We start from the raw sequence: 15723 nt of genomic DNA on the forward strand, positions 1-15723 counted from the left end.
CAGACCCATGTCAGGTGATCAATTGTAATGTGATAAGATTGTGAGAAAAAGCTTTGAGATTGTTGTAATGTATATTGTATATTTAATGTAGTATTGTCCTATTTTTTTTTAATAATCCTATAAATCTTCTCATAAATTTTCTCTCACAACCCGCATGCAGCTGTAATTGGTCAGTTACAATTTATTAGTAGGATCCATTATAAGCTAACCAATTCGAGCTGCTACGTAGAGTTGTAAAAAAGTTTGTAGAGCAGTTGTGGGTGTACACTTTCATTTTTTATATATATACAGAATATTGGTATATTACAATGACAAACCTTTCATTAACTTCTCTTATAAATGAATATGATAGTTCATAATGGTAGTTTAATGGACTCTTGTCCTAATAATGAGTCTCATTTAATCAATTAGAATTATCTAACATTTGTGAAAGAAAGTTATAATAAGGTTTTAGACTTTATCATAGAATCATATAAAAAAAAATTACAGACATTCTTTTACATGAAAAAGATTGTCTTCGTTACCTAAAAGTCTTGGAGTTGTCTACCCACTACAAAATTAATATATAAATTAAAGGGAGGAAATAATGAACAAAGAAATGTGCGGTCCTCAAAACAAGAAAAAAACAGTCAATTCAACAAACAAGAACTAATTATCAACAAGAGCGAGAAGAAGAAGAAGAGGAGAAGGAAAATGATTGAAATGAAGTCTGAAATTGTCAAGAAGATGTATCAAACCTTCTTCTCCAACACCTTCTCATCTCAAACCTTCAAACTCTCTCTTCTGACCAGCTCGCCCCTCCATTCATGGTACCATGACCTTCTTCTACACCTCCACTCTTAACAATTCTCAAATTCTCCCAAACCCCAGGAGTCACTCTCCAAAACCTTAACCCTCTTCTACTCTTGCCGGCCGCCTCCAGGACGCCGCCCACCGTCGACTGCAACGATCAAGGCGTGTTCTTCACGAAGCCAAAGTCAATATCAACTCTCTCAGTTCCTTTCACAACCTGATTTCATTTAACCGATCATTTCCTGCCCAGCATGACTACACAACGTGGAGCTTTCCAATGGCGCATGTTGCTCGTTCAGTTCACTAGCTTCACCTGCGGTGGGGCGGCTATTAGTTTTCTCTGACTACACAATGCGTGATATGTCAGCCCTCGTCACTTTCCTTCGAAGCTGGACAAACGCTAGTGCTTATTTTGCAAACCAGTTGTCCCGGATTTCATGGGCCTAATCTTCTGCCCCCGAGAGATGATTTTCAAAAAATGTCGGCTCAGTGAACATCAAAGCTGCGAACTTTGCGTTGAGGAGATTTGTTTCAGTGCATCAAAGATAGCGGAACTAAGGATAAAGTGTATGACCATTTTACTAGCGATGCATCGCCATCCTTAAGAGTTGAGTTGGTGCGCCCTCATATGAAATGCGCCATGGCCGCCAACAGATCAAAATCAGAGTCATGTAGGCCATCAGTTTTGTTCCAGGCTGTGAATCTCCGCAAAAGAATGACCCTCCTGTTCCTGAAACCGCTTTCGGAAACTTTGTCTGGCCATTTATGGTGCTGTAGAAGAAGATAAAAGGATGACTTGGAACTACACCGAGTGGTGACTGTGATGAGAAAAGCTTTCAACAACTTCTGCAATGAAAAGGCTGATAAATTAAAGGGGAAGAAGGTCATTTAGCCATTTTGGGAGCTTTAAAAGAGAGAGGAGAGTTTTTCAAGAACAATAGGGAGATGACGGTTTACAAGTGTACGAGTTGGTGCAAATTTCCATTGTTGATACTGATTTTGGTTGGGGGAAACCGTTTGGCATGTTAGTGTGAACAAAATAGTGAGAATACAATTGCTTTGGCCGATACGAGATCTGGCGATGGAATTGAAGCGTTGATTACTTGAGATGATGAAGAAATGGCCATTTTTGAGCGCAATGGGAGCTACGGAATATGCCACTTCAACCCCAGTATTGCTTGTGCTTGACTTCAGATTTTCTACTGTTATTGTTAATAAGGGCTTTGAATTTTCTTTAATAAATTGGATTGTGATATATTGTGTTTTGTGTGGATCAATTTATGAAGCCACAATTTTTAATTTGCTGCTAAAAGACTTTTGTTTTGTAAGTGGTTCAAGTTTTCTTCCCGATAAAAATGGTATTCTTTTAAAATAAATTTAGAGTCAACGACATGCTCCCACCCCAAAAAGAGCCATTGATAATTCATACCACCCACTTTTAAATACCTTTTAGTACCCAAGGTTAGCAATTTTTGTTGTGGGAAGGGTAAAAGGCAGAATGGTTAACAAATACTTGGTCGCGGGGAAGAGAAATAAAAGAGATGGCGCACTTAGCGAGAAAAGGCTGGCGGTTTTTTCGTTTCTGGCAGATCCGGCATCCAAAATCACTTCCGATACCACCCACAGAATCCCCATCACTTCGTCTAGAAAACCAAGCCTCCATTTGTCGTCATCACTCACCATTTCCCACCACCACTCCATTCAGACGGTAGCCGGATTTTCTGTTTCGCTTTCACGGTCGAATCCCCTGCGTAAAAAACCACCGCCTAAAAACTCACTGCCTCCTCCATCCTCTTCCTCGAGCCTCTCTCACCCTTAATTCGTTCACCCCAAGCTCAATGCAACTGTCAGTCGCCTGAAATCGCTGCCTGAGATTTTGCGCGATTTTCCATCTTTTCGGCCTTTTTTTTATTTTTTTTATTTTGCCGATTTAATCACCCAAAATGCCCCCTACCACCACCATTCAACTCCCTACGCTCTGCTCTTCAAAACCCACCCCTCCCCGAACCCTTCGTGCACGCCATTTGCCACCTGTGTCTAACTCTTTCCGCCTTGGGACAGTGGCGATTTGCAGCGGTTTCCTCCGCAAATTGTTAGTGTTTTGGGTGCTGGATCCGTGGCTTTTGATTGGTTGTTGGCGTTGTGTATTTTCCGGCCACTATTGTCTCCCAGATCACGCCAACCTCGCTGGCCCAAGGTCGTACACCACCTGCTCGATTAATTGCAGCACCCAGCTCCCAGTCGGCAATGGAAGAGGCTAAGGATATTTTCATAAATCATTGTATTTCCCACCAAAAACATAATATTTGGGTAGCAAAAGGATTTTTAAAAAACGGGTGGGTATGAAATTTTCAATGGGTCATTTTTGGATGGGAACACCGAACATGTCGTTAACTCTAAATCTTTTACATATTTGTTTTTAAACTTTAGGATTAAATTCTGAGATGAGACAATATTAAAACTAAGTTGCGTGAATTTATTAATTTCAATAAAATACTTTACTAAAATGGCTCTCATAGGAATTATTTTTAGTCTTCCTAGTTAACTTGCTGCATGAATTTTACAGCTAAACCAATTAAGTTTTTAAGAAATGTAGGAAAGACTTGGTCATCAAATCTACTCCATTGAATATATGCATGTATTGATAAACAATTTTCTATAGAATATCACAGTTGCTAATAGAGGTGACCATTGGAACTCGTACTTGATCGATAATTCTAAGGTCTCAGAAGATTAATTGAAATGCATGTAAATTGGTCCGAACACCTCCGGTTATAAAAATATATATATAGATTATAGAATACAAAGCATTAAGTTTCATTTTTTACCAATTACGTACTAGCACCAATGAGACTTATGATTATTCATGGAAACAAATATGCATAATAAAATTGATGGTGGCCAGCCTTGAGTAAAATCTGTCAAAAAAAGTTGGTCAAGTTGAGTAGTAGCATCCAAATAAATCTCAATATACATACTTATTTTTTGTTTTCTCCTACTCTGTCAAATGGCGGTAAAGCTCAACAGCCTCACATTACTTCAGTGCAGTCGGCAGCCGGTCTAGCAGTTTGTTATGCCTGAAAGAGTAGGGCTGACACAGGGTCTTGTCAACATAGGGTGATCAGAACTTGGAAGTTTAGCGATCGATCAGACGCAACCACGTCGCATAATGATGTGAGTGACATGTCCCTGTTAGTGCAGTGGATGGACGTCATGCCAGCGGATGGTTGGAAATCACTCACGTGTCCAATCTCTATACAAATCGAGGAAATCACTCGGTCATATAAGCAATAGGACGCAGAGAATGATACGGTATCCACCCCACTTGTAGATTTAGTAATCATTACCTTGATTCGTCCCATTATAAATAGAGGTCTTCTCTCTCATTTGCGAGATTGGCTAATTTCACACTAGAATAGTATACCCTCTCTCCTGTTGTAACTCAACTCGTTGAAAGCGACCTAATTTTACTCTCATTAATAAAATATCAATGGACGTAGGATTCGTTTTTGAGCATTTGAACCACTTTAAACGTTGTTCTTTACCTTTTATTAAACTAAATATTTTCATAATCACGTGTGACTTCTAAACACGTTTAGCATTTCTATGTTAAAATCAAGCATCAATACAGTTTAATTAAAAGCATTGTCTTATCTTATTGATAGCTTCTCTTGCTTCATTATCATTCTTTTCAACATAATTACGAAAATCAAAGCACAAAATTTTAATATGAGAAGGACATTACAGAAAAACTGTGCTTTTCCGACGCAGTAATTGCTTCATAAAAGACTAAAATCAAATTGTAAAACGTCCTTGACGACGCAGGAATCAGCATCGCAAGCATGGTGACAAATGTTGGTAAAAACTTCAAGTGAATGAAAAGATCCATCCAGTAATGCCAAAACTGAGAAGAGTGAATTTGACACTACTATTTAAGTGGGAGAACGTCCCTTTGTAAATAAGATTAATCCCAGGATATTTACTGCAAAATTACAAATCATATTGTCCTATAACTATAAGATATATTAATTTATGAACTGGGACTGCTGGCCTTCTGGGAATTCATAATTTATTGATCTCATCGCGGTAGTATTAGTTAAGTCAGGAATCAAATAAACTAACCAGTTAGCTTGAGGTTTGGTGGCAAGACTTTAAATTACTCATAAATCTTATGTTAAGTCTCACCAAGTGACCACCTATTATATTTGTAATTTACTTTAAGGTCCAATAAACTAAATATTAACAAATAAATCAATGCAAGTCTAACTGTGCCATTTATCAAAAATATTTCAAGAAAAAATGACTGCTTCAACTTCCATGAACTAGCTTAAGTTTCAGCTTCAAAAATAATTCATAAGTGGCGTGATTATGAATTACCTGCGTTGCTCAGGAATATGAAACAATCTGGAGAGTAATCAAAACCAAACAAATATTTATCGTAGTTTATCCAAAATTTGGCCTATTTTCAGTGGAATCAATATTATTGAAATATCTCATCACCTCTCTTATTATAATAAATGTATTTGTCTATGATTTGTTATATCACTAATACAAGAGAAAAAATATGTTTATATACTAGGTTTAATAAGAAAAACCTAATATTACTAGGATCTATTTTACTAAGTCAAAATCCTATTAGGAGTTTTATTACTTAAAGAAATCCTATAACGGCTCGTCATGAGATAGGCCCAAACCACCAATGGGACACCGTATGTGTCTGCATCACCTGATATTGTTGAACTGGCTGACAACTCCAATAGAATCTTCATCTTGAGATATGACCAAATATATATAGCTGTACATTTTAAAGTTATATGTATAATATAAGAAGTTAAATTCAAAAAACATTGTTACTCGTCTCACGCTGAACTAATAAATTGTAAGTCAATGACTTTACCAATACTCCAAAAATGAATAGAAGACATCATACATGTAGTCCCTTTTCTACTATGGACATGTGTAATTTTTTTAAAATTTGGTATTGTTTATGTCGATCGACTAATGTCAAAAGACAAAAATTCAACTATAAACATTTTCATGTCAAAGACTACAAAATTCTGTCATTGCTGCCCTGATGCAATATTCTTATAAAATGAAGTACAAGAAAAGATGGAAGACTGGCTATTCACCTAACTCTTTGGACCAAGCAACTCTTTAGCTATTGATACGCGTATTATTGAAGACAATAAGCTGCATATATATATAAATGTGAGCGATCAACTATCTTGCATTCATAAACAAACACCACAAATATGGAGTTAGATTTATTTTGGCTGATTCTTGCAATTCTTCTTGGCACTTATGGTGTCTTGTTTGGATTTCTCAGCCGAATAAACGAGTGGTATTATGTTAGTTTCAGGTTGAGTCACGAGAAGCGGCGGGCTCTCCCTCCAGGTGATATGGGATGGCCTGTGCTCGGCAAAATGTTGTCTTTCCTGCGAGCTTTCAAATCCAGTAATCCTGATAACTTCATTTACAACTTAGTTGACAGGTTTGTTTAAGTTCTCTCCCTTTCAATTGTCTTGCATGCACACTTATTCATAATTCTGATCTTTTGGAGATACAGATATGGTCGAACAGGTATATATAAGAGTTACTTATTTGGGAGCCCGAGCGTTATAGTTTGCACCCCAGAAACGTGTAGACGAGTGTTGATGGACACTGAGCAATTTGCACTTGGTTATCCTGCTTCAACCAAGCATTTAACAGGAAAAAAATCATTCCATAGCATTTCAGTTTCAGAACACAAGCGACTCCGCAAGCTGACGACAAGTTCAATCACTGGCAATGAGGCTCTAGCCATGTACATTGAGTACATCCAGAACATTGTGATTACTTCATTGGATAAATGGGCGAGAAACGACAAGCCAATCGAGTTCTTGACTGAGATGAGGAAGATTGCTTTCAAAGTCATCACTCACATCTTTCTGGGATCCGATAGTGATTCGATTCTTGGATCAGTGGAGAAATATTACACTGATATACTTTACGGATTGAAGTCTTCTGCCATTAACATCCCCGGTTTCGCTTTTCACAGAGCACTCAAGGTAAATTAATTTGGTCATACTGATTCATAGATAATACCATCACAAGGAATAATCAAGATTCTGCAAAATGTTTATTTAATTCTTGAATGAAACTGGCGTTTACCACGAGGCTTTATTTATTTTGGGCCGAATAACAATGTGCTTTCTTGCAAGTCACTCTCAAGGGGACAAATCTCTTTACTTGCTTTTAACAATAAACTTCGGCAATATTGATGTTTTCAACCATGCCATTTCTATCAATAATTGGTGGTAGGTAGATCTTAATTAGGAATATATCAACCTTTTACTGCTAGCTGTTAAAAGGTTTTCATTGTCATTTTCGATGTAAGGTTGAAGAAGATAACATCTATGAGCTTAACCTCATGTTTCTTTCTGACCAGGCACGAAATAAGTTGTTGAAGATCCTTCAAACTGTTCTAGATGAAAGAAGAGCAATGAGGGAAAGTAAAGATAAGCAGAAGGCGAAGAGAGGCATGATTGATTTAATGATGGAAGTGGAAGATGAGAATGGTAAAAAGTTGGAGGATGCAGATATCAAAGATTTACTCCTCATGTTCTTATTAGCCGGTCATGAAAGCTCAGCGCATGCTGCAATGTGGGCGATACTCTACCTGCATCAGCATCCTGAAATGCTACAGAAAGCCAAGGTTTGGGATTGTCTACACAAATTTTAGTTTTAAGTGATAAAGATTGTGTTAACTTGTGAAGCAATCCAACTTGGCAGGAAGAACAAGAGGAGATTATGAAGAGAAGACCCTCAACACAGAAAGGATTGAATCTCATCGAAATTAAACAAATGGAATATCTTGCTAAGGTAAAACTAACTTGCTTAGTCTAATCATGGTCTGCAACAAGCTGCATATTTTTCATTGTTTTTTATTGTTTATGATATAGGTGATAGATGAAACATTGCGAAGAACCAATCTTTCATTTGCAAATTTTCGCCAGGCAAAAGTAGATGTTACCATCAAAGGTTACTCACGGAATGCTTAAAGTTTCCCCCCTAACCTTTTGCTCTTTTTAATTCTATCATGTCTAAGAGTAAAAGAAAATTATTGATTTGCAGGTTATACGATACCAAAAGGTTGGAAAGTTTTGGTTTGGAACAGAGGTGTTCACATGGATCCTGAAAATTACCCTCACCCAAACCAGTATGATCCTTCAAGATGGGAGGTAAGGGGGACACCAAATTCATCAAACACACAAAAAGCAATCTCAATGTTATTAATTTTTCTTAACTTGAATGCAGAACCATGTAGCTAAACCAGGAGCTTTTATTCCCTTTGGAGCTGGACCCAGGATTTGCCCTGGAGCTGATCTAGCCAAGCTTGAAGTCTCCATTTTCCTTCATTATTTTCTCCTTAACTACAAGTGAGTTTTACATTACTTTTATTATAAGTTAGACAGAATTTAGAAGTACTATTTTATCTCTCTAATTTTTCTCTTTTCTTTCTGTTAATTGCAGGCTTGAACAACTTAATCCAGGTTGCCGAATTGTGTACTTACCAATACCAAAGCCTTCAGATAACTGTCTTGCAAAAGTAATTAAACTCAGATCATGAACATCCACACATTTCTCAGAAATTTAATTCGTTTATGTAGTCAAGTAATATAGCCATTTACTTGTATGAAGTTTGAGAATAATAAATAATTCTTTTTCAGTTTTTCTCCAAGCTATACATGAAATTAAGGATTTAATCACTCAAGATTAGTTAAGAGGAAAAACACATTAAGCTGAAATTAATAATGATCATAAGGATTTATTAAATTTAGTTTCATGAAGATGAAAATGACAACACAAACAAACAGGTAGTAATTTAAAACAAAGAAGAGGAAAATGTTTGGAAGTTGAACATATCTTAATAATATACTAATGACCATCTTCTTCCTCACAGAATTTTGTGTATTCCTTTGAACCCATCAAGGACTCCAATTCTGATGGACTGCTAGGCTTCACCTTTATCATCCATCCTTCTTCATATGGGCTTGAATTTATCTTCATTTTTCAAACCATCAAAATTAGCTACAGATCAATTCAAAATATGGTCCTACATTATATTGCTAAGGATAATGAAAAAATAAGAAATTGAAAGGGAGAATTACCAAGCCAGGAGAGTCAGTAAGCTTTGAGTTAATCTCAACAATCTCACCAGAGATTGGAGAGTTAATATCACTGGTTGCTTTCACACTTTCCACGGCCCCAAAGCTGCCGCCTTGGTTGACTGCGCCACCGGGTTCCGGCAGCTCCACAAACACTACTTCCCCAAGATGGTCCTGTAATCACGCAAACCAAAAACAAAAAACATTCAAGTTCTTATAATTATAAACCTGAATATCTCCACAGAGAAAAAAGAACAGAAAAAAACCTGAGCATGATCAGTGATGCCAATGGTGGCCACTGAGCCTTCATGCTTCACCCACTCATGTGAAGACGCGTACTTCAACCCATCCAAAACTACAAGAAGACAAATGAAATCAACCCCATGTCAACAACATTCTGATAACATCAAGGAACAAAAAAGAAAGAAAAATGAAGTACCGGAAGAGAAGCATCTAGAGAGGGAAAAGGCAGCAGGAAAAAGGGAAGTTTTGGAAGAAGAAGAAGAAAGTCTGAGTGCATTAGCAGTAGAAGAAGCCCACATTCTGAGCGCCATGCTTACTATCTTGAGCTGAAGTATCTGAAGCTTAAACTCTCCAAGCAAATAGGAAAATGTAGGAGATAAAAGAAGGTTTTCGTGGCTGGTTTTATCTTGTATGAATGGTGGGTAACGAAAGCCTCATCCTGATTAGTCCTTCTCTACTTCGCTTTTATTTTTATCTGTAATTGCTTCATGCCATTTTTTTTTTAATTCAAAATGGATAATTGTGAGTAAAGTATATGAGAATAAAAAAAAAAAAATGACATGAAGGTTCAGTCACATTCAAGATCAACAGAGGGACCATTAATCACTAGGAACTAATTTTGATGTTTGTTTGAGGGAAATGACATATATTCTAGTTTAGTTCATACCAATATTAGATTATAATTATAAATTAATATTAAAAAATAAAATAAGGTGTGTTTATTTTATTATTTTGAGTAGTATTTTTGAAATATTATTTGTAGGTAGAATTGGGTGATTATTACGAGGTAGAATTTACAAATTAACAAAAAAAACCCCTAGGCTTGCTAATTTAACTAAATACCCCAATATATAAAAAATTTATAAAATAACAAAAATACCGCCACTCACCCACACTTGCCAGATTCCGACCACCATTGTCGGAATCTGGCGTTACAGCGTACGCTCGGCCAGATCTAGCTGATCGTGCACCAATCTGGTCAGAAAAGGCAAGATCTGGCCGTCAGTGACGGCCAAGGATATAGTTGTCTTTGACGATCAGATCTAGCCTTTTTTGAACAAGTCTACGATGGATCTAGCCGGAAAAGGTCAGATCGACGCATTACCGACCAGTTCCAGCCGGCAGTGCACTGTTGTGACAGATTCTGGCCACCATCGATGGTGGTTGCCAGAATCTGACAATTATGGGTGGGTGTGGGTGTTTTTGTTAATTTATAATTTTTTTTGTTGGGGGTGTCTTTGTCAATTAACAAATCTAAGGGGTTTAAAAAAATTAGTTTAGGATATGATTTTGAAAATAAGGAAACAAACGCACATTGGTATTTGGAATAAGGATAGAATATTGGTGAAATAATAAAACAAACGCACTCTATAAAATATTAAGGAGAAATTCATCAACCACAGTCCATGAATCAAATATAAATGTGGGAATAGAGCTATTAAATCTTAATACATATGATAGTTATCTGTACATTAATTCAAACTTTGGATTAAATAGTATTGTTTTAAGGTTTTGTGTCTGCTGGGCCTAAAACCTATGGTCAGAAATGGGCTCTGAAGTTGATTGGATTTCTTTATGTGGACTTACTGCTGGATGATCTTATTTGGTAACTAAGGTCATGTTACAATATGTCAAAAATTTTAACTGATGAAAAGATCATTTAAAGTATATGATTATTAAGCATATATATATTAGTTAAGCACAAAATAATGTAGGAAATTCACTACAAGAAAAATGGCTTTCAGCGTCTAGCAAAATTAGACGTCGATAGTAAAATTTAGACGCTAAATATCTTGTGCGTTTAAATTTCGTAGTCGCCACGTAATTGCAGAATCGTTGTCGCAGAAAGTATGGGCGTCTAAAAAGTTGATTAAGCGCGGAAAGTTTTTTTTTGGCGATGTTAGTCTCTAATTGCTAGTTGAAATAGTCCCCAGCTTAGACGCTAAATACATTTTAGCTGCTAGACATGAGTTTTTGCAACTATTTGTAATATACACAAAATAATTAGTTGTCAAATGTACCCTAGGCCCTTTATAATTATTATCAGAAGCTTGGATATTTCGTAATTGTATTATTTTGTAACAAATAAAAATAGTTACAAATTAATTAATAAATATTTGCATCTAATTTAGCAATTATTCAGTAGTTACAAATAATTGTTTTTTGTAACCATAATTTTAGTTGCGGAATCTCTTGTTGTAGTTGCTAATTGTGTTCGCACAAGAATTGGCAACCAAATAAATTAGCCGCTAATGTGATATTTTGGGCAACAAATCAAATTATTCGCAGAATATTAATTTTAGATGCCAAAGACAAGAATAAATGGGCCCTAGAATTTTATTCTCCTTTGGCCGATTAATTGGAATTTAGTTACTAAATGTGGGATATCTGCAACTATCTTTGCCTAATGTCACGGGCTGGGAGTTTCACACCCAAAAGGTTAACCTATTAGGTAGAGGAACTCCTCCCATTTATAAGCCCAAGACCTCCCCAATACGCTTTCAATGTGGGATTTGTTACATTCTCCCCCACCTAATCCTGTGACGCCCTCGTCACAGGTGGGGCCCCCTGCCTATCCATCCACCTCACTCTCGTGTAGACCCACAATCACACGTGGACGCCCCTGCGTGGACGCTTGGCGGGACATCGAAAGACGGATTGGGTCTGCTCTGATACCACTTGTCACGGGCTGGGAGTTTCACACCCAAAAGGCTAACCTATTAGGTAGAGGGACTCCTCCTATTTATAAGCCCAAGACCTCCCTAATACGCTTTCAATGTGGGATTTGTTACACTAATTACAAAAAAATTGGTTACAAGAAGTACTTTTTCTTGTAGTGAAAATGGAAATTTCGAGCTTGGCTAGATCAGCTCCAGGGCAAATCCTGGTCCAGCTCCAAAGGATTTGTAAGCTCCTGGCTTCGCTACATGATTCTGCTAGTAAATGATGAGTTGACGTGGTAAATAACATCGATAAGTTTATAGATCGAGAAATAATTTAAGAGATTTTTTTAAATATCATTGTGTTCTAAGTTACTTCCCGTCTTGAGGGATCAAATTGTTTTGGTTCTGGGTAAGTTTCAGGGTCCATATGAACACCTCTTTTCCACACAAAAACTTTCCAGCCTTTTGGTATAATATAACCTGCAAAAATAATTATGTAATTCTCCTTTTGTGACGCATAATAAAAGAAGGACAATTAATATGAAGCATTGAGTGACTTCACTAACCTTCCATGGCAACATCTACTTTTGCCTGACGAAATATTGCAAATGAGAGAGTGCTTCTCCGCAATGTTTCATCTATTACCGTAGCAAGATACTCCATCTGTTTAATTTCCTTGAGATTTAATCCTTTCTGTGTTGAGGATCTTCTCCTTATAATCTCCTCTTGCTCTTCCTGCCCAGAAAAATTAACAAGAACAACTTTATGATCTGAAAATGCAGTGTCTCTCTTTATGTATTGATTATTTACTTTGCAAGTTCATTATAATTTCCAAGTCTCGACCTTGGCTTTTTGCACCATTTCTGGATGATGATGCAGGTGAACTATCGCCCACATTGCAGTAAGTGCAGAACTTCCATGGCCAGCTAACAAGAATAGTAGAAGAATATCTACAATATCTTCATCCTCCAGCTTCTCACCATTCTCATCTACAACTTCCATCATCAAATCAATCATGCCTCTCTTTGATTCTTTCTCATTGTCACTTCCCCTCATTGCCCTTCTATCATCCAAGAGTCTCTGGAAGATCTTCACCAACATTTCTCTTGCCTGGTAAGCAAAGAAAAAGTCCATGATGAAGCTCATATTTTCAGTAAACAAATGTTAATAATTCCCTGATAAAACTTTACCTTGAGTCCTTTATGAAAAGGGAGACCTGGGATGTTAAAGGCTGGAGGCATGAATCGGTAAACCAAATCAGTATAATATTTCTCTAATGACTCGAGATTAATTGAATCACAGCCGGATCCCAGAAAGATATAAGTAATGACTTTGAAAGTAACCTTCCTCATCTCTGTCAAGAACTCAATTGGCTTGTTTCTACTGGCAAATTCATCCAATGCAGTAACCACAATGTCTTCAATATACCCAATGTACATGGCTAATGCCTCGTGCCCATTGATTGGACTTGTGGTTAATCTGCGAAGACGTTTGTGTTCTGCACTTGAAATGCTATGAAATAATCTTTTTCATGTTAATTGCTTGATTGATTCAGGATGACCAACTCCAAATTTCTCATCGTCCATCAGGACCCGTCTGCAGGATTCAGGGGTACAAACTATGACACTTGGGCTTCCAAACAGGTAGGCTTTGTAGATACATGTTCTTCCATGTGATGATGATGTGGCTTGTGTATGCCACGGTGGAGTCAACATCAGTCAAAGAAGTCAGCTTCAAATTAAACCAATACGGCAGTGTTTCAACTATCAAACTTAAGTGCCTTATCTGGCACACGAATTTCATTCTGTTGCAACAGAATGAATAACTCTTTTCACGCCTTCTCTGGTTCCTTCTCAACCCTAACGACAGAAGATTCTAGTGCTCCTCTGCTCTAACAAACTGCAGATTTTTCTGGACAGCTAGAAGATGATCAATGGGGTCTTAATATGTATAAATTTTTGACCATTTTGTGCGAATACAAAGGGAGTGGAGAGAGGGTTGAAACGGGTGTGTTCTTTCTTGTTATTCTTTGATTGTTTACTCTTTGTAACCTTTGGTTCTCTTGATTAATGAAATATCCTATAGTGTGCCTTGAAGAGTGGATGTAGGCTTCCTTAGCCGAACCACTATAAATCCCCTGTGTCAATTGTTTTTTCTGATTTGTTTCATGCTTTAATTAATCTCTGATTCTATTGCTTGATAAGATTGTGTTTGCTCACTGATTGATTTGATTAGCATAGTTGAGAGCCCTAATTAGTCACTACATTCCATATCTGTATGAACTCAAGAATTAAGAGATGTTTAGATGTTGATTAAGCACTTATGATTACAATTAAACAAGCACTAAGAATTTAATTAACCTGTCAACTAAGTTGCAGATGAAGTTATCAGGGTGACTGGACTTAAAACTTCGGATGAATGTTACCATGTTTCCAAGCAGAGGCCATCCCATATCAGGTGGAGGGAGATAACGTCGCTTGTCACAACTTTAACATGCAAATATAATACAATTCGTTTACTCTCCTGAGAAAACCAAACAAGACAAGGTAAGTGCCAAGAAAAATAGCCAAAATCAACCAGAGGAAATCTAACTTCATGTTTTGAGTTTTGTTCAATCTCTCCTGTTTTCTCTGAATTGTCCTCTGTGCGTATGTACATATTTGTATATAGAGCTGGAGCTTCTGGGTTCAGAGAGCCATGTTTGTCGTTTGCCTGTCCCTTAAAGAACGAATTAATATCACTTCATCGGCGGCACCGACGACAAACCGAGCTTGCTTTTTCTTTTCTGCACATTGTTGTAAAGCATACAATCGGGATATTCTCGGATTCTCCTGTTTCCATTTGATATCATCGTAAAATATGTCCAAACAAACTGTGTACAGTATAATAAAATCTCTTGCTCATTCCATTCGTAATATCTTTCACTGTGCAACAATGGTAGCTCTCTTTCATGTATGTAACTTGCTAAACACTGAGTGATATACAAATAACTGAATATACAAAACACTCTTGCATGAATGTAAGTTGTAAAACACTGAGGGAAGAATACAAATAACTGCTTTCAAATTAGCTTTTGATTAATTGAATGGGTGATGTCATTCTTATGACGTGCGAACGAGGAGTCCATTGATATGTTTTCATTTTACTGGGTTGTTTCATAATCAAAATATGTATATGGAGAAAAGAGGGTTGAAAGTGAAAGGAAATCAAATAAATGGGACTCTTATGTTACTGTCCAATACGCCCAAAGGTTTTTTTTTTTTTTTTTTTTTAATCCGGGTGTCCGGGTTTAACTAGTCTTTCGAGACTCTAAAGTTAACGATTAAGTAAGCTTTCAATGACTACCTCTTATTAGTAGTCATGAAAATTTGAAATTAAGATCTCTTTCATATATTATAATACTCTTCTCGTGAATATTTTTTACGATTATATATATTTTATCTACCCTTCAAATGGATTATTATATAAACTCTAGGAGATTACTTAATTTTATCTACCCTCATTATTTCTTTTAGATTATTAAACAATCTAATAAAAAACCAAAAATCTTTCTAATAAAGAGGTAAATAATACTTTTATAACAATAAATTGGTAACAAAATTAAACGATTACTTAATAATCTATAATAATAACCCCTTTTAAGATGCTTATCTTATAATATGCTTAAACTTAGATAAAACATAAGTCTAATAATCTATATTAACAATATTTTTAATTTTTTTTTTTACTATAAACTTTTAAAATGACGTATAAAAAAGGAGCGTCATACGAAGATAAGGGTATTTTTGTCTTCACGCGACAAAATTAGTGGGAGTGGTTAATTTTTTTAAACCCCTTCAAGGTCATCAAGTTTGCAAAGTTTCCCTCGTTTACTCAAG

The 15723-nt window shown here is 36.5% G+C and overlaps 2 protein-coding genes and 2 pseudogenes across 2 annotated transcripts; 2 read left to right on the forward strand and 2 right to left on the reverse strand.

The window, feature by feature from the left end:
- Window positions 1-693: 693 nt before the first annotated feature.
- LOC116146851 lies at window positions 694-1980 on the forward strand (annotated as a pseudogene).
- Window positions 1981-6042: 4062 nt separating this feature from the next.
- On the forward strand, window positions 6043-8466 carry LOC116146821 (beta-amyrin 11-oxidase-like). The gene is made up of 8 exons (XM_031432272.1): window positions 6043-6283; window positions 6359-6839; window positions 7220-7486; window positions 7564-7653; window positions 7734-7812; window positions 7906-8012; window positions 8089-8210; window positions 8305-8466. The coding sequence occupies exons 1-8, from the start codon at window positions 6045-6047 to the stop codon at window positions 8399-8401; spliced, it is 1482 nt and encodes a 493-aa protein (XP_031288132.1). The 5' UTR covers window positions 6043-6044; the 3' UTR covers window positions 8402-8466.
- A 163-nt stretch (window positions 8467-8629) lies between these two features.
- On the reverse strand, window positions 8630-9569 carry LOC116146812 (glycine cleavage system H protein 3, mitochondrial-like). The gene is made up of 4 exons (XM_031432263.1): window positions 9379-9569; window positions 9206-9294; window positions 8943-9113; window positions 8630-8835 (listed from the first exon to the last, which is right to left on the reverse strand). The coding sequence occupies exons 1-4, from the start codon at window positions 9491-9493 to the stop codon at window positions 8710-8712; spliced, it is 501 nt and encodes a 166-aa protein (XP_031288123.1). The 5' UTR covers window positions 9494-9569; the 3' UTR covers window positions 8630-8709.
- Window positions 9570-11975: 2406 nt separating this feature from the next.
- On the reverse strand, window positions 11976-14442 carry LOC116146852 (annotated as a pseudogene).
- Between the last annotated feature and the right edge of the window lie 1281 nt (window positions 14443-15723).

Source organism: Pistacia vera, unplaced genomic scaffold, assembly GCF_008641045.1.
Source record: "Pistacia vera cultivar Batoury unplaced genomic scaffold, PisVer_v2 Contig483, whole genome shotgun sequence".
In the NCBI taxonomy this organism is placed as follows: domain Eukaryota; kingdom Viridiplantae; phylum Streptophyta; class Magnoliopsida; order Sapindales; family Anacardiaceae; genus Pistacia; species Pistacia vera.

Bases quoted from the DNA above. Each gene is read 5' to 3' on its own strand.
- LOC116146821 (XM_031432272.1), top strand. From the start codon at position 6,045: ATGGAGTTAGATTTATTTTGGCTGATTCTTGCAATTCTTCTTGGCACT. The intron at 7,487-7,563 runs GTTTGGGATTGT...CCAACTTGGCAG, and splicing joins AAATGCTACAGAAAGCCAAG to GAAGAACAAGAGGAGATTAT. The intron at 8,211-8,304 runs GTGAGTTTTACA...TGTTAATTGCAG, and splicing joins TATTTTCTCCTTAACTACAA to GCTTGAACAACTTAATCCAG.
- LOC116146812 (XM_031432263.1), bottom strand. From the start codon at position 9,493: ATGGCGCTCAGAATGTGGGCTTCTTCTACTGCTAATGCACTCAGACTT. The intron at 9,295-9,378 runs GTACTTCATTTT...GTCTTCTTGTAG, and splicing joins CTCTAGATGCTTCTCTTCCG to TTTTGGATGGGTTGAAGTAC. The intron at 8,836-8,942 runs GTAATTCTCCCT...TGAAAAATGAAG, and splicing joins TTACTGACTCTCCTGGCTTG to ATAAATTCAAGCCCATATGA.